Source organism: Oncorhynchus keta, chromosome 22 (genome assembly GCF_023373465.1).
Source record: "Oncorhynchus keta strain PuntledgeMale-10-30-2019 chromosome 22, Oket_V2, whole genome shotgun sequence".
NCBI classification, from domain to species: domain Eukaryota; kingdom Metazoa; phylum Chordata; class Actinopteri; order Salmoniformes; family Salmonidae; genus Oncorhynchus; species Oncorhynchus keta.
This window is the reverse complement of record NC_068442.1, coordinates 3,831,205-3,850,296: the sequence shown is the minus strand read 5'-3', so window position 1 is coordinate 3,850,296 and position 19,092 is coordinate 3,831,205. Positions and strand designations below refer to the sequence as shown.

At 42.3% G+C, this 19,092-nt stretch overlaps 1 protein-coding gene across 8 annotated transcripts in view; it reads right to left on the bottom strand.

Moving 5' to 3' along the window:
- Positions 1–19,092, bottom strand: part of LOC118400937 (membrane-associated guanylate kinase, WW and PDZ domain-containing protein 2-like) — a 230,215-nt gene that overhangs the window by 40,095 nt on the left and 171,028 nt on the right. For all 8 annotated transcript variants that reach the window (XM_052474705.1, XM_052474703.1, XM_052474704.1 and 5 more), the window contains 5 exons: positions 14,801–14,858; positions 13,917–14,038; positions 9,140–9,322; positions 6,482–7,014; positions 6,153–6,324 (listed from right to left, as the gene is read on the bottom strand). In XM_052474705.1, the coding sequence (XP_052330665.1) occupies positions 6,153–6,324; positions 6,482–7,014; positions 9,140–9,322; positions 13,917–14,038; positions 14,801–14,858 (1,068 nt within the window). The remainder of the gene's footprint in view (positions 1–6,152; positions 6,325–6,481; positions 7,015–9,139; positions 9,323–13,916; positions 14,039–14,800; positions 14,859–19,092) is intronic.

Below are 19,092 nucleotides of genomic sequence, written 5' to 3'. Positions count from 1 at the left end.
CTGGGAAGAGTTGTACATTTTTTTTAAACCTTTATTTAACTAGGCAAGTCAGTTAAGAACAAATTCTTATTTTCAATGACAGCCTAGTGGGTTAACTGCATGGGGCAGAACGACAGATTTGTACCTTGTCAGCTCAGGGATTTGAACTTGCAATTTTCCACCATAATTTGAAAATAAATACCTTAAAAATCCTACAATGTGATTTTCTGGACTTTTTTTTCTCATTTTGTCTGTCATAGTTGAAGTGTACCTATGATGAAAATTACAGGCCTCTCATATTTTTAAGTGGGAGAACTTGCACAATTGGTGGCTGACTAAATACTTTTTTTGCCCCAATGTACCTTGTTTCACGGAAACATAGCTCTCTCTGGATATACTGTCTGAGTCCGTACAGCCAGATGGGTTCTCAGTTCATTTCGCAGACAGAAATAAATATCTCTCGGGGAGAAGGGTGGAGGTGTATGTTTCATGATTAAAAACTCATGGTGTGATTGTGACAACATACAGGAACTCAAGACCTTTTGTTCCCCTGACCTAGAATACCGCACAATCAAATACCGACCATATTACCTCCCAAGAGAATTATCTTTGGTTATAGTCACAGCTATGTATATTCCTCCTGAAGCCGATACCACGACGGCCCTTAAAGTACTTCACTGGATTTTATGCAAACTGGAAACCACATATCCTGATGCCGCATTTTTTGTAGCTTCGGAGTTAACAAAGCAAATTTGAGGAAAACACTACCGAAGTAATATCAACACCTTGACTGTAGTACTCGCACTGCTACAACACTCAACCACTGCTACTCCAACTACAGGGATGCCTACAAGACCCTCCCCAGCCCTCCCTTCAGCAAATCTGACCATGGCTCCATTTGGCTCCTCTCTTCCTATAGGCAGAAATTCAAACAGGAAGTACCCATGCTAAGGACCATTCAACGCTGGTCTGACCAATCAGAATCAACACTTCAAGATTGTTTGATCACGAGGACTGGGATATGTTCCGGGTAGCCTCTGAGAATGACATTAACGAATACACTGATATGGTGACAGAGTTTTGGGTAGTTTATAGGAGATGATGTACCCACTGTGACTATTAAAATCTATCCTAACCGTAAAACCATGGATAGATGTCAGCATTCTCATAAAACTGAAAGCATGAACCATCACATTTAACCATGGCAAGGTGACTGGGAATATGGCTGAATACAAACAGTGTCGTTAAATCACGGACACCAACGTCTTGCTTCCTGTCTTCTTCGCACGCTTTGAGGATTACACAGTGCCACTGATGTGGCCCACTACCAAGGATTGCGGGCTCTCCTTCTCCATGCCCGACATGAGTAAAACATTTAAACGTGTTAACCCTCCCAAGGCTGCCGGCCCAGACGGCATCTCTAGCCGTGTCCTCAGAGCTTGTGCAGACCAGTTGGCTGGAGTGTTTACAGACATATTTAATATGTCCTTAACCCAATCTGCTGTCCCCACATGCTTCATGATGTCCATTGTTCTTGTACTCACGAAAGCAAAGATAACTGAATTAAATGACTATCACCCCATAGCACTCACTTCTGTCATCATGAAGTGCTTTGAGAGTCATGGACTTCCTGACGGGCCACTCCCAGGTGGTGAAGGTAGGAAACAACACCTCCACTTCACTGATCCTCAACACTGGGTCTTCACAAGGGTGCGTGCTCAGCCGCCTCCTCTACTCCCTGTTCACCCATGACTGCATGGCCACGTACGCCTCCAACTCGATCATCAAGTTTGCGGACCACACAACAGTAGTAGGCCTGATTACCAACAACGATGTGACAGCCTACAGGGAGGAGGTGAGGACCCTGGGAGTGTTGTGCCAGGAAAATAACCTCTCACCCAATGTCAACAAAACAAAGGGTCTGATCATGGACTTCAGGAAACAGCAGAAGGAGCACCCCTCTATCCACAACGACGGGACCACAATGGAGAAGGTGGAAAGATTCAAGTTCCTCGGAGCGTACACATCACTGAAAAACTGAAATGGTCCACCCACACAGACAATGTGGTGAAGAAGGCGCAACAGCACCTCTTCAACCTCAGGAGGCTGAAGAAATCTGTCTTGGCACCTAAAACTCACAAACTTTTACAGATGCACAATTGAGAGCATCATGTTTTGCTGTAGCACCGCCTGGTACCGCAACTGCACAGTCCGCAACTGCAGGGCTCTCAAGAGGGTAGTGTGGTCTGCCCAAAGCATCAAAGGGGGCTGCCTGACATCCAGGACATCTAGAGAATCCAGTGTTACAGGAAAGCCAAGAAGATCCACAAAGACCACAGCAACCCAAGCTACGGCCTGTTCACCCCTCTACCATCCAGAAGGCGAGGTCAGTACAGGTGTATCAAAGCTGGGACCGAGAGACTGAAAAACAGCTGCCATCTCAAGGCCATCAGACTGTTAAATAATCACCCCTAGCCCCCACCCAGTACCCTGCCCTGAACTTTAGTCACGGTCACTAGTCGGCTATCACCTGGATACTCTACCATGCACTCGACCAGCATACTCTACCATTCAGTGCCTTAGACTGCTGCACCACTTGGTGCACCACATAGACTGCTGCACCACTTGGGGGCCTAAGGCACTGCATCTCAGTGCTAGAGGCGTCACTACAGACCCTGGTTCGATTCCAGTCTGTATCACAACCGGCTGTGATAGGGAGTCCCATATGGCGGTGCACAATTAGCCCAGCGCTGTCCGGGTTAGGCCGGGGTAGGCCGTCATTGTAAATAAGAATTTGTTCTTAACCGACTTGCCTAATTAGGGTTTAGATAAAAACACTGGTCACTTTAATATGGTTTACATACTGTTTTACCATTTCATATGTATGTACTGTATGTTAGGCCCATCTTATTTAACTATTGCTGTACATATACTATTGTTCAGAAATACTACATATTCTATCCATATACTGTCCATATTGTCTATCCATCCCATAAAATATACACTGAACAAAAATATAAACGCAACATACAAAGTGTTGGTCCCATGTTTCATGAGCTAAAATAAAAGATCCCAGACATTCCCATAAGCTTATTTTTCGAGAATGTTTTGCACATTTTTTTTTTATATACCTGTAAGTCAGTATTTCTCCTTTGCCAAGATAATCCATCCACCCGACAGGAGTGAAATATCAATAAGCTGATTAAACAACATGATCAATACACAGGTGCACCTTGTGCTGGGGACAATAAAAGGCCACTCTAAAGTGTGCAGTTTTGTCACACAATTGCAGGCTCCCTCAAGTCGAGGGAGCCTGCAATTGACATGCTGACTGCAGCAATGTCCACCAGACCTGTTGCCAGAGAATTTGAATGTTAATTTCTCTAGCATAAGCCACCTCCAACATCGTTTTAGAGAATTTGGCAGTTCGCCCAACACGCGTCACAACTGCAGACCACGTGTAATGGTGTCGTGTGGATGAGCAGTTTGCGGATGTCAACATTGTGAACAGAGTGCCCCATGGTGGTGGTGAGGTTATGGTATGGGCAGGCATAAGCTACGAACAATGAACACAATTGCATTTTATTGATGGCAATTTGATACCATGCTCACCAGAGCATGCTCTGGATTGACATGTACAACAACATGTCTAATTTCCAGCCAATATCCATCAACTTTGCAAAGCCATTGAAGAGGAGTATAGGACAACATTCTACAGGCCACAATCAACCAGCCTGATCAACAAAGGAAATGTGTCCCAAATGGTGGTCACCCAGATACTGGCTGGTTTTCTGATCCACACCCGCTACTTTAAAAAGAAAAGGTATCTGTGACCAACAGTTGAATATCTGTATTCCCAGTCATGGGAAATCAGGATTTTGCTACACCTGCAATAACAACTACTAAATATATGTATGTGTCCAATAAAATTTGTCCACCAATCAGGTCTTTATGGTAGAGTGGCCAGACGGATTCCACTCCTCAGTAAAAAGGCACATGCCTTTTGGTTCTAGACTTGGCGCTCTGGTACTGCACGGCAAGCGGTACCGGAGCGCCAAGTCTAGGACCAAAAGGCTCCTCAACAGCTTCTACCCCCAAGCAATAAGACTGCTAAACAATTCATAAAATTTACATTGACCCCCCCTCACTTTTGCACACTGCTGCTACTGGTTGTTTGTTACCTATGCAAAGTCACTTCGCCCCCACTTACAATTACAGGTTACCTCAACTAGCCTGTACCCCCACACACTGACTCAGTACAGGTGCCCCCTGTATATAGCCCTGTTATTTTTATTCGTATTGTGTTACTTTTTATTATTACTTTTTATTTTAGCCTACTTGGTAAATATTTTCTTCTTCTTGAACTGCACTGTTGGTTAAGGGCTTGTAAGGAGGCATTTCACGGTAAAGTCTACACTTGTTGTATTTGGCGCATATGACAAAGTTTGATTTGATTTGACAGCCCGCTTGGAGTTTGTCAAAAGGCATCTAAAGGACTCTCAGACCATGAGAAACAAGATTCTCTGGTCTGATGAAACCCAGAGATGGAACTCTTTGGCCTGAATGCTAAGCATCACGTCTGGAAGAAAAACCTGGCACCACCCCTACGGTGAAGCATGGTGGTGACAGCATTATGCTGTGGGGATCTTTTTCAGGGGCAGGGCCTGGGAGACTAGCTAGGATCGAGAGAAAGATGAACGGAGCAAAGTACATAGAGATCTTTGATAAATAAAAACCTGCTCCAGAGCGCTAAGGACCTGAGACTGGGGGGGACGGTTCACATTCCAACAGGACATTGACCCTAAGCACACAGCCAAGACAACGCAGGAGTGGCTTCGGGACAAGTTTCTGATTGTCCTTGAGTGGCCCAGCCAGAGCCCGGACTTGAACCCGATCGAACATCTCTGGAGAGACCTGAAAATAGCTGTGCAGCAATGCTCCCCATCTAACCTGACAGAGCTTGAGAGGATCTGTGGTCCTTCTGTGGCTCAGTTGGTAGAGCATGGCGCTTGTAACGCCAGGGTAGTGGGTTCGATTCCCGGGATCACCCATACGTAGAATGTATGCACACATGACTGTAAGTCGCTTTGGATAAAAGCGTCAGCTAAATGGCATATATTATTATTATTATATTATCTGTGCCAAGCGTGTAGCGTCATACCCAAGAAGAGTCGAGTCTGAAACCGCTGACAAAAGAATCTAATCCATTTAAATTTGGGGATGTCATTTTAGGCAAATTTAAGGTCAGAACCTTTTAAGAATAAGGCTGTAACATAACAAAATGTGGAAAAAGTCAAGGGGTCTGAATACTTTCCGAATGCACTGTATGTGTTAATGTGTGTGTGTGTGTGTGTCCTCAAGTCTGCATGTGTGTGTATGCATGTGTGCCTTTGTGTATGTGTATGTGAGTTGTTCTATGGGTCGGCTGGTACAGGCAGCCTAAGGTAATTAGCAACGCCCTTGGGTCAAAGATGGTGGTGTATTTAATTCTTCCACTCATTTCAGAAGCACAAAGGGACATGCGTCATAAAGGATAGTGATAGAGTGTGGTCAAGTGCAAACACAGCCGATTCTGCACCACACAACTACCTTGATGACTAGGGTCCAACTCTCCTGATAGAATCCTTTCTGTCTGTACCCCTCTTTGTATCCATCAATCTCCCCTCTCTAAATTCCAACTGTGCAATCATAAAAGTAAAAATACAAGAAGGGAAAAAGAGAAAGGGAGGGACAAAAACTCCCGATATGATGAAGCACCCAGTAGCGCTTAAATACTGTACTGTACATAGGTCTGTAGAAACAGGTCTGTTGTGGTATGTCTGTCAGTGAATGCCTAAAAAGGATGTCTTCCTTCAAGACAATCTAAATAATTTGAGATCTTTCATCAATCTCCTCTTTGAAACACAAGTGTCTGCAGGTGGAACATACGTACGTATGAGAGAGAGACTGATGAACAGATACCCTTTTCACACTTATGTGACAACCTGAACAATATTCTGGCTCTGATATTTTCTCCTCCCATTGTTATTTCCAGCACTGTGTCCATTCTATGATCTATTGTGGGTGCTTAACCAAGCCACCCTAGTACATTTCGGCTTGGCTCAGCTAAGCTCAGTAGTGTGAAAAGGGTAATCAAGTCAGAAAGAGGCTGTTCAAGAGACAGAAAGACTTACCTTCCCCTCCTCCTCTCTGTATGAGTAGCGTGGCCTCGGCTCCGACAGGACACTCTTTGAGCAGCTCCACCACACGGCCGTGTCTTGCCCCCGCCACACCCTGCTGGTTCACCTCCAGGATCAAGTCTCCTTCATTCAGACACACTCCGTCCTGCACAACCGGCTCCAACACCTGTACAACACGGAACATAGTCAGGTATGAGGATGGAAAAGTAGGGGTGACGACAGACAGAGGGACGGATCGACAAACGGACACAGATAGAGCGGTAGAATACACAATGCAAAATGTACAACATACATAGAAGGTCAACACAAGAATAACACCCCACCTGTTTGACCCGCTGCCCCGTGGGGCTATCGGCGATGGTGAACCCGAACCCCTCTGCCCTCTTCACCATAGTCACCGTCAGCAGCTCCTCCCCTTGGATCACGCCCCCGGTGATCCCCGTCGCCCCTGACGACACCATGGAGACATTGTCGTCGCGCGGTGTCACGGCCGGAGCGGACCCAGGGTTGGTGAGCGGTAATGAGGACCCATCCAGGTGGGTGTCCCCAGGGTGGGGTGCCCCTGGCTGGGTTAGAGCCTGCGAAGGGAGCTGAGAGCTCAGGGAGAGGTACTCCAGGTAATGGTTGTAGCTGCTACGCCCGTTCACCACCATGGGGTGGTGTTCCATGCCAATGGGGGTCAGGGAGTTTCCGGCGGATGCCCCGCTGGGGTCCTCGGGGTCAAAAGGCAGGGGGTAACCCCGGCAGAGGACCAGGGTGATGCTTTGTCCAATGAGAACAGATTGGAAGAGTTTGACCACATCGGCGTGAGTGGTTCCCAGGCAGCAGATGTCATTGATGTAGACGATGACATCACCTAAAGGGGGAGGAGGCAGAGTTCTTGTTCAATAGGTATCAAATGGAAGAAGATGGTCTGAAACAGGTATAAAAACATAATGTATTGAACAAACACATTCAAATGTGTCTCAGCTAAGTCTATCATCGGAATCTCTAGCGAACTATAGAGTGTGTATAATTAGTAAACACAGAACAAGTCCGATGTCCCTACAGCAGGGGTAGGCAACTAGATTTAGTTGGGGGACAATTTTTGTCAGAGCAGATGGTAATTTGTACACTGCAAATGTTATGTATTTATTTTGGATCCCCATTAGTTGCTGCCAAGGCACATTAAGGCACTTACAAAAGTATACCCAAAAAGAGATTGTATTTATCTTGATAACATTGAGACATGATCACGTCTCTCTTTTTATTCTAAAAGTATTTGATTTGAAATATAATTAAGTATCAAAAGTAAATGTAATTGCTAAAATATACTTTAGTGTCAAAAGTAAAAGTATAAATAATTTCAAATTCCTTATATTAATCAAACCAGGTGGCACCATTTTCTAGTTTTTTTACTTACGAATAGCCAGGGCCACACTCCAAAATCATTTACAAACAAAGCATGTGTGTTTAGTTCGTCCACCAGATAGATCAGAGGCAGTAGGCTTGACAAGGGATAAGTGCATGAATTTGACAATTTTTCTGTCCTGCTAAGCATTCAAAATGTAACGAGTACTTTTGGGTGTCAGGGAAAATGTATGTAGTAAATAGTACATTACTTTCAATAGGAATGTAGTGTAAAGGAAAAGTTGTCAAAAATATAAGAAAAGTACAAATACCCCCCCAAAAATACTTAAGTAGTACTTTAAATTATTCTACTTGACTACTTTACACCACTGTGTGTGTGTGTGTGTGTGTGTGTGTGTGTGTGTGTGTGTGTGTGTGTGTGTGTGTGTGTGTGTGTGTGTGTGTGTGTGTGTGTGTGTGTGTGTGTGTGTGTGTGTGTGTGTGTGTGTGTGTGTGTGCAGCAGAGGCTCAGTGTGTCTCTGTGGACATGCCAACCATCTGGAGTGTATTGGCACCAAGAGACAACCATCACACTGCCACTGTACTGCTATGCCAACCTGGTGATGGTTAACAAACACACACGCGTGCAGACACACACAGACAACGTAAACATACTCCCCTCCCACACAGCAACACCACAGCTCAAATAGGCCAGCAAATATCAGTCAGGGATGGTGCATGTGTGTGTGTGTGTGTGTGTGTGTGTGTGTGTGTGTGTGTGTGTGTGTGTGTGTGTGTGTGTGTGTGTGTGTGTGTGTGTGTGTGTGTGTGTGTGTGTGTGTGTGTGTGTGTGTGTGTGTGTGTGTGTGTGTGTGTGTGAGAATGTCAAAGAGAGAGGGAGACAGCAAGCAGAAGAGAGTGAAATCAGGACAGTGAGCGAGCAAGAGGGAGATAGAGGGCTCTACTTTAATGCTAAATGTTAGCGCTGGTCCAGGGTGTGTCAGAAATATTTTAGCTATTTTCATGGTGGGAATTATGAGCGCCATAGCTAACGGTGGCGCAAATGTACTGGGTTTTGATGGATAAATAAATTAAAGACATGATGAGGACTTGGCCACTCATTGGCCAATCCACGCATTTCATGGCTTAAAACTGTATGCCGTTGTCTCAAGTTCTGTAGGTTATTGACTGTCTTTGGGTTGTCATCGACTCCAATTCAGCTGGGGGCATGAAATATTATCTTCCTAGTCCATAGTGGATTGATACAGTTTATCAAATAGCATAGGCTACAGTAACAAGTCAAAAAATGTAAAACTCTAGTGTTTGCTCAATATGTTTGGAGTGGTGACAGTCAACATTGTTGGAATTGGCTTCAAATATAGGCCTTTACGCATTGCACTTCTTCTCAAATAAAAATTACAAGGTTCCCATAAATGGTATTGTATGTGTGAGGCACGTTTTCAATAAGCAAGATATAGCCTAGGGCTGACCGTAGATATGCTATTATATGCCTGAATAATTTGAAAATGTTTGGAGGAGCACTGCACCACCCAACCACACACCCACACACACAGAGGAATGTGGCTTCATAGATTTCATGATTTTGTAACAACTAAATTGTGTGTGTGTGGTTAGTTCCTAAAACACAGTACCTGTGTCCATCTTCTGGTTCTGTGCAGCGGGGCCCTCGGGTATGATACTCTTGACCTGCAGGAACTCATCCGGTTCATCCCCTCCAATGATGGTGAAGCCAAAGCCCATGTTGCTCTTCTGGAGAGCCGTGGACAGAAAGGAGCCCTTCAGCTGGGTGGGGTCCCTCGTGAATGGGGGCTTCTCTGGAGAATTGTGGGTTAGAGTAGGCCAGTAATACAGTAGAATAATCACTCCTAAAAATATATATCTCCTGTTGAAGTCGGAAGTTTACATACACTTAGGTTGGAGTCATTAAAATTCGTTTTCCAATCACTCCACAAATGTCTTACAAACAAACAAGTGGCAAGTCGGTTAGGACATTTTCCAACAATTGTTTACAGACAGATTATTTCACTTATAATTCACTGTATCACAATTCCAGGGGGTCAGAAGTTTACATGCACTAAATTGACTGTGCCTTGGAAAATTCCACACATATGTCATGGCTTTAGAAGCTTCTGATAGGACAATTGACAACATTTGAGTCAATTGGATGTGTATCTTTGGATGTTTTTCAAGGCCTACCTTCAAACTCAGTGCCTCTTTGCTTGACATCATGGGAAAATCAAAACAAGCTTTTTTGTAGACCTCCATAAGTCTGGTTCATCCTTAGAAGCAATTTCCAAATGCCTGAAGGTACCACGTTCATCTGTACAAACAACAGTACGCAAGTATAAACACCATGTGCCAACGCAGCCGTCATACCTCTTAGGAAGGAGATGCGTTTTGTCTCCTAGAGATGAACGTACTTTGGTGCGAAACGTGCAAATCAATCCCAAAACAACAGCAAAGGACAAAGTATCTATATCCACAGTAAAACGAGTCCTATATCGACATAACCTAAAAGGCCGCTCAGCAAGGAAGAAGCCACTGCTCCAAAACGGTCATAAAAAAGCCAGACTACGGTTTGCCACTGCACATGGGGACAAAGATTGTGCTTTTTGGAGAAATGTCTTCTGGTCTGATGAAACAAAAATCTAACTTTTTGGCCATAATGACCATCGTTGTGTTTGGAGGAAAAAGGGGAAGGCTTGCAAGCTGAAGAACACCATCCCAACCGTGAAGCACGGAGGTTGCAGCATCATGTTGTGGGGGTGCTTTGCTGCAGGAGGGACTAGTGCACTTCACAAAATAGATGACATCACAAGGTTAGTAAATTATGTGGATATATTGAAGCAACGTCTGAAGACATCAGTTAAAGCTTGGTCAAAAATGGGTCTTCCAAATGGACAATGACCCCAAGCATACTTCCAGAGTTGTGGCAAAATGGCTTAAGGACAACAAAGTCAAGGTATTGGAGTGGTCATCATAAAGCCCTGACCTCAATCCCATAGAAAATGTGTTGGTAGAACTGAAAAAGCATATGCGAGCAAGGAGGCCTACAAACCTGACTCAGTTACACCAGCTCTGTCAGGAGGAATGGGACAAAATTCACCCAACTTATTGTGGGAAGCTTGTGGAAGGCTACCCGAAATGTTTGAAGCAAGTTAAACTATTTAAAGGCAATGCTACCAAATACTAATTGAGTGTATGTAAACTTCTGACCCACTGGGAATGTGATGAAATAAATAAAAGCTGAAATAAATCATTCTCTACTATTATTCTGACATTTCACATTCTTAAAATAAAGTGGTGATCCTAACTGACCTAAGACGGAATTTTTACCAGGGTTAAATATCAGGAAATGTGAAAAACTGAGTTTAAATGTATTTGGCTAAGGTGTATGTAAACCTCTGACTGTATATATATATATATATATATTTATTTATTTTTTTGATGTGGTAATGGAAGAGATATCAGAAATGGTTTGGCTGGACCAGGAAGTAAAGCCCAGTCTCCGGCGCAGGGATCATATGTGGACTAGAGTTTGCAGTGTTACCCACTCAGACAAACTCAGGCACAATAATAATCCCTCTTATAGTGATTACATCCGTGCAGGAAAACGTTATCACTATAAGCTGTTGATTGCTAATACAGCATTCAATATAAGTGTAGTGCACTGTACTGTCTGTATCTAATATTATATGCCATTTAGCAGATGATTTTATCCAAAGTGACTTGAGTGAATATACATATTTTATAATATTTGAATGTGATTTGTGGAAATTTAACCCACATCCTTAGTATTGCCAGGCTTGGCACCAGAACAAACAGGCATTTGATTTGGCCAGTTTTTCTTACGGGACCTTCTTGGTGTTATAATAAAGACAATAGGCAGCTCGTGAGTTTCAAGTTTGGGGAAGCTTACAATTTTTCCTACCATTTCTACCCATCTGCATGGCAGTTCTGATTATTTTTGTACTCGCATTTTTGTGAAATAATAACGTTTTTGTTTCTCAAAATTATTGTCACCTGGTTAATCAATAATGATAATGATACAATTCAAATAATTCATTTACATATGGACACATTGAGGGTGTTATTTAATGGAAACCTATCAAATATAATCCAGTTAGAATCAGGAATTCCCCAGGTTAGCTGTTTAGGCCCCTTGCTTATTTTCAATTTTTACTAATAACATGCCACCTACTTTGAATAAAGCTAGAGTTTCTATGTATGCGGATGACTCAACGGTATACACGTCAGCTACTACAGCAACTGAAATGACTGCAGTGCTTAACAAAGAGCTGAAGTTAGTTTCAGAGTGGGTGGCAACGAATAAGTTCGCCCTAAATATTTATAAAACTAAAAGCATTGAATTTGGAACAAAACACTCACTAAACCCTAATAAATAATGTGGAAATTGAGCACGTTGAGATGACTAAACTGCTTGGAGTAACACTAGATTGTAAACTGTCATGGTCAAAACATATTGATGCAGTAGTAGCTAAGATGGGGAGAAGTTTGTCTGTTATAAAGCGATGCTCTGCCTTCTTAACAACACTATAAACAAGGCAGGACCTACAGGCCATAGTTTTGTCGCACCTTGATTACTGTTCAGTATTGTGGTCAGGTGCCACAAAAAAGGAAAATTGTAATTGGCTCAGAACAGGGCAGCATGGCTGGCCCTTGGATGAACACAGAGAGCTAAAATTAATAATATGCATGTCAATCTCTCCTGGCTGAAAGTCGAGGAGAGATTGACTTCATCACTACTTTTATTTATGAGAGGTATTGACATGATGAATGCACTGAGCTGTCTGTCTAAACTACTGGCACACAGCTTGGATACCCATGCATACACCACAAGCCATGCCACAAGACGTCTCTTCACAGTCCTCAAGTCCAGAACAGACTAAGGGAGGCACACAGTACTACATAGAGCCATGACTACATGGAATTCTATTCCACATCAAGTAACTGACGCAAGCAGAAAATTTGATTAAAAAAAAAACAGATTAAAAAACACCTTATGGAACAGCGGGGACTGTAAAGCAACACTCTGCCAACGAGAACAATAAATGACTGTAATTCATGCATTAACTTATATGCATTAACTTCTTTTAATTTTTGGATAAAAAAACGTTCCCGTTTTAAACAAGATATTTTGTCACGAAAAGATGCTCGACTATGCATATAATTGACAGCTTTGGAAAGAAAACGTTTCCAAAACTGCAAAGATATTATCTGTGAGTGCCACAGAACTGATGCTACAGGCGAAACCAATATGGAATTTCAAACAGGAAGTGCTTGATTCTAAACAACGTTTGCCATGTTTCTGTCGATATTATGGAGTTAATTTGGAAAAAAGTTAGGCGTTGTAATGACTGAATTTTCGTTTTTTTGTTTTTTTGCCAAACGTGATGAACAAAACGGAGCGATTTCTCCTACACAAATAATATTTTTGGAAAAAATGAACATTTGCTATCTAAATGAGAGTCTCATTGAAAACATCCGAAGTTCTTCAAAGGTTAATGATTTTATTTGAATGCTTTTCTTGTTTTTGTGAAAATGTTGCCTGCTGAATGCTAGGCTTAATGCTATGCTAGCTATCAATACTCTTACACAAATGCTTGTGTAGCTATGGTTGAAAAGCATATTTTGAAAATCTGAGATGACAGTGTTGTTCATTTGCGATTTTCATGAATAGTTAACGTTGCGTTATGGTAATGAGCTTGAGGCTATGATTACGCTCCCGGATACGGGATTGCTCGACGCAAGAAGTTAACAGAAATTAATTAAACCAGATGACTGGAATTAAAGGTACATTTACTAGGCCTACTGGTTACATACATTCACGCAATGGAATAATGAATGAATGGGCACATTCTGAAGAGCGGAGTGCATGCATTCTGGAGAGAGACACCCATATCTTAGCCACACACACCTCCCCTTCTTCTTGTCTCAATATTTTAAATTATACTCAAGACACATTATCTACACACATTTTCGATGCTTTTCACTGACAGCCGAAATGCAATAATCAGCTAGGCCTATTGCCACGTGCTGCCCAAATTGCTGGCTTCCCAAAATAAGCATAGGCCTATGCACTTGTGAATTTTTATCCTGTGTGGTTAAGTCAAGCTCTCTGGTAAAATATTTTGAATAGTTTTTTGGACAGACGTAATTATTTAATTTTGGTAAAATATCAATGAGACGCTCATGTCTCCACCCTATCAATGTGAGTCATTGTCCCAAAGGCAGGAATGAAGGCGACAAGCTTAGGTCTGCATATTATGCCCATAGAAGCGCAGTGGGCTTATTCAGGACAGACTTTGGCAAGAGTGAGCCCTCTCGCTCCGCTCTGTCTTATTATATGTAGCCCATGTGTCTGATGCTGTGAGGGTATTGTTGTACCTCTGTATATAGTAGGTAAAGGCAGAGCTGACAGTCCCTGGTTCTGCATGTCCTGCTGCTGCTCCAGTCGTCTCTTGGCCTCCAGGACAGGGTTCTCAAACTGAGTCCTTCTGTTGATGTGGCTGCAGGGAACAGGACTATGACAGTGAAATCCAGCAGCATCAGTGTGTTTTGTGTTCACTTCTCCACGGCAGACATTTAACCATTGTTTTAGTCAGTGTGTATGTTCCAGGCTGATTACATTGCACTGTATGTATGGGCATCAGATTGCTACATCATAATGATGTGGTTAGTTTATATGTTCAACACCTAGCCATGCGTTGTGAGATTTGGCAATGTAGTCACTGATACTTGGGTGAGAACACACATTTAATTTGAAATTGTTGAATGTAGCTTAAATAGAAATCAGTGCATGATTGAGGTGAAAGTGTTGTCAGGATTTTGTCCTAAATCTGTGGCTAACAAAGATGTTGTGGGCAGTGAAAAATCTGTATTTTAAATGGTACTGTACGCAAACACATTACCTAGTAGCAAACCAGCTTGCGCCAAACCCATTTAATTACAGTAAAATACTATAAAATACAAACAATGTATTTCCTTCATTACGATTATAGCAACGTTGACTTTTTTACACTAGAATACAGTAAATGTTACTGTAATATCCTAGCAATGACACAATACTGTAACTTACAGACAGCTAGTGGCAAATAACATACTGTGGATATTACAGTAACCCCTTTACGGTGTAAACAATGAAGACAGAAATGACTTTTCTTAGAACAGCATTTGTTGAATGCTAATGTTAGACCGAAACCTGATTAGAACTTAATGAGAATGTTAGCTAATATCCTGGGAATGTTTTTTGTTTTGTGGGGGGGACTTACTCTACGTAGTAACTGCCATAGATAGGGTCATCAATCTTCTCCCAGCCATACGGCAGTTCTGGACAGAAGGAAGGAAAAAAGAAAGAACGATTTGGCAGGAATATGATCACATTCAAGAAGGACCCTTTTCCAGGTGCTGGACTGAGCGATTAGTTCAATGAAAACAAAACAAATCTGTATACTGTTAAAGTGATATTTTACTAGCCTGACACACAACTGGGTCTTCGTCATTGATACATGCTAGGGTTGCAGGAGAACACACAAAAGGTGTCGGATCTTAATAAAATCCCGTCAGAGTCAATTGACCCACCTGTGTGAATGCTGAATAGCCACTTTAAATAATGTTTACATACCCTAACATTACTCATCTCATGTACTCTATACCATCTACTGCATCTTGCCTATGCCATTCGGCCATCGCTTATCCATATATTTTTATGTACATATTCTTATTCATTCCTTTACACTTGTGTGTATAAGGTAGTTGTTGTGAAATTGTTAGACTACTTGTTAGAAATTACTGCATGGTCGGAACTAAAAGCACAAGCATTTCGCTACACTCACATTAACATCTGCTAACCATGTGTATGTGACAAATAAAATTTGATTTGAAAAGCTCCCTTAATGTGTTAATGCTAGCGAATTAGCGTTTCTTGCAGTGGCTACATATCAATACCCTTCTTCCGTTGACATAAAGTTTGCACTTATTCCATAACATGGGACATAATAGTCTGTGAAAACAGCCTTTTTCAACACACGAGGGGATCCGGACAAGAAAATCATAATGAAATTGTCTGTAAAACCCAAACCATGTGAGCTACAAACGAATAAGTCACTACCATCGATAGATGCTAACATTACATCGATATTGCGATCTAAGGGCTTAGAGCCTTAGAAATACAGGGTTAATTTGACCTATTTTTGGCCAGGATGATTTTCCTCCTGCAACAGGACGATTTGAAAGACTATTGAATATGTAGAATCTCGTAGGCTATACAATGCAATACAATACCTAGGGCTATGGCTTGGGGAAAACTCTGCAAACCAACTGACTTTATTGCATCAAGGATCATCAAGTATTCGCACAGCTTGCTAGAGCATTGTGAACTGTCATAGTGCAGTGGTCTGAGCAGCACGCTACGGCTCCAAGCATCGCGATTTGCGCAATCATTTTGATACTTTGCATGAATGGAAACTAATGTTGGTGTAGCCTACTGGTGTTATTTTATTTGTTTCCAATTCATGCGATCCATTAAAAACAACTGTCTTTAAAATAAATGGAGAGGCTACGGATCCAACTTTTCAGGATCTTTAGTTCGCTGGATCTTTAGTCTGCACATGTAGGGGTCATGTTCTTCGCATTTGTATACAGAGAACAGGCTACTCAGGTGACTGGTGCTTGTTTAATACAGTTAGATCAAAGCTGAATCCATGTCTGCGAGATCACATAATGATCACAGTATTCTACATAACCAAATATAATAGCATAGTAGTATACCACTGCATTTTTCTCTCATATGGCCAAAATTCAACAGCGCCACTAGGCAAAATATACAAGTAGGCTATGCTACAGTTGGTTAAAACCACCTGCTCTGAAATTCACTCACTGTAGGCTGCATCATTCAAAACCACACTGCAGGCTACTTTGAAACACTATAGAACTATAGATCTAAATGCATACCCCCATGAAACAGATTGAGATCAAATGGTTACTATGCAGATGCTGCATTGATGCTTCACTGGTAAAACTTGAAGAATTATCATTCACAATTAACGTTATACTGTGCTCCTATATTATATTTGGTTCTGTTAGGTAGAATACTGTGATCATGATTCAGTTTGACCTAACTTTATCAAACAAGCACCATTCATCTGAGTAGCCAGTTCTCTACGCTTAGAGAACATACACATGCCATGATTGAACTGAATTTTGACAGTTGATTCTTAACCTTAGGGTTACCTTAAGATGTTCTCTGATGTCCCAAATTAGCTCATCAACTCAGCCAGGGAAACACCAACAGTAGCCTACTATCAGTTTTTCCACCTTTCATTACGTGACAATGGATAGACTAACAGGAGCCTATAGAATATGTACAAGTGACTCGTTTCAGGAAACTACTTCACAGGAGCAGCACTTGAACGTACATTTTTTGGGGCAGAAATTCCATATGGAACATGTGGACTTTCATGTGCCTTAAGGCTATGTGGGAGGTTATAAACATACAGTCAGTGTCCAGATTTCAGTTTCAATTTAACCCACCTGAACAGTGGGCTACAGTTCCCTTGCATACATGAAGGGCACATTTTGGCAGCGTACAGTCCCTTACCAGATTTCGGCGAATGTTTGTCAAATTCGCGGTTGGCTGTGCACTGGGGCCAGATCTTCCGGGAAGTCATCGAACGAAGTCTCTCGGACATTCGGTTTCCGTTTTATAAGATGTTCAAATTTTTGTTCATTTTTAAATTCCAGCAGATGGCGAATGGAATCTTATTGCAAATGTACAAAACATCACCAATCACGACGTGGCCTCTCGCACACACACACACACACACACACACACACACACACACACACACACACACACACACACACACACACACACACACACACACACACACACACACACACACACACACACACACACACACACACACACACACACACACACATAAAGGATGGAGTGACACAGTGCGGGGCTTAAAGAGACACAGAGCCTGCAATGGCATTACCATAATCTCTAGGCTGTGCCGAGTTCAACAAGATGCCCCGCTTGACCGTAGCTTGCTCGGTCTAAGTGCAGCGACTATGAAAAACGTAGGTATATAATGAGGCCTGGCCCTAAATTGCAGGTGCTTTTGGGTGACAGCAGGAGAACCGTTAGGGTCAGAAGCACAATTCGACCTCAGGAACGTTCCCGAGGTCCTCCCGATCTGTGCAAGCCTAATCTTAACCATGGTTTTGAATGTCTTATGAACCTGATGACTATCCATCAGGCCATTATGAGGTCTACCTGCGTTGATTCTAAGCTTCCTGGAGCAACCGGAAGTGGTTAAATTCACCCTAAAGATGTTTTGATATACCAAACCTGCAGTTTGTGAGAAATAGTGCATTCAACGCTGTGTAAATCAGTCAGTTATTTACATAAAGACTTAAAACTCAGGATTCTGTGAAAGCCTACCCAAATGAGGATATGTGTTTACTTTTAGCTTCCTGTGTCAACCCGGAAGAGCCTTAAATATGGGTCAAAGGGGCTGTTTCGAAGGGTTAAAGAGGTCAGATATTTCCAAAACTTAAAATGTGTGATTAGGCAACCATCATGAACTGTAAATCAGTCATTTCTCCCATCAGATTTCCAAGAAAAACTAACACACACACAGCAAGGATTGAGTGACATAGTGTGGGGCTTAGAGACACACAGAGCTTGCAATAGTTACCTTTGTTCGAACTGTCAAAGAACCATCAGACCTAGACCTCTGAAACTTTAGAAACCTGTTATAGAGCTCAAGTCGATAGTGCACGTTGAGTTGTGGCTCTAGAAGGTCTTCAGACCGAGAAACAGCTTCGTACATTTGCAATAACTTCAATTAATTTGACCATTACGAAAATTATGATATTTAGAAAAGTTCCAGAGTCGCAAGACTCGGTGCATTGAAACTGCCTTGGCCCATAGAGAAGGACCCCAATGTATCTGTCTGATAGCTCATTCAAGGACCCTGTAGCAACGCCCACAAAAAGTGGATTTTCAGCACCAATTAAGGTCGCTGCTCGGGCTCCAAATGACCAAACGAGCCGAAACTTGGGATTCGAGGTCGCCTCAGATAGGCCTACATATACTGTCAGAACTGGACCCGCAGCTAGATAGTAACTACGTGTTATATGTTTCTATTATGGTTTAACCTGTTTGGGGTAGGGGGCAGCATTTTCACTTTTGGATAAATAGCGTGCCCAAACCGAACTGCCTCCTACTCTCTCCCAGATCCTAATATATGCAAATGATTATTAGTATTGGATAGAACACTCTGATGTTTCTAAAACTGTTTGAATCATGTCTGTGAGGACAAACCATTCAGATTTTCTTTTTTTTAAGTCACAGTCTTTTCAATATGTTTTCATGGGGAATCCAGAATTCTAATCGACTTTCCTGCAGTTCCTACCACTTCCACTGGATGTCACCAGTTTGTAGAAATTGGTTGAGGTTTTTCCTTTGTGTAATGAAGTACCATAGCTCAGAACGAACATCACTTCATGTGTACCTTTTGATAGAGGCGCGTAACCAGAAAAGTAGTGTCAG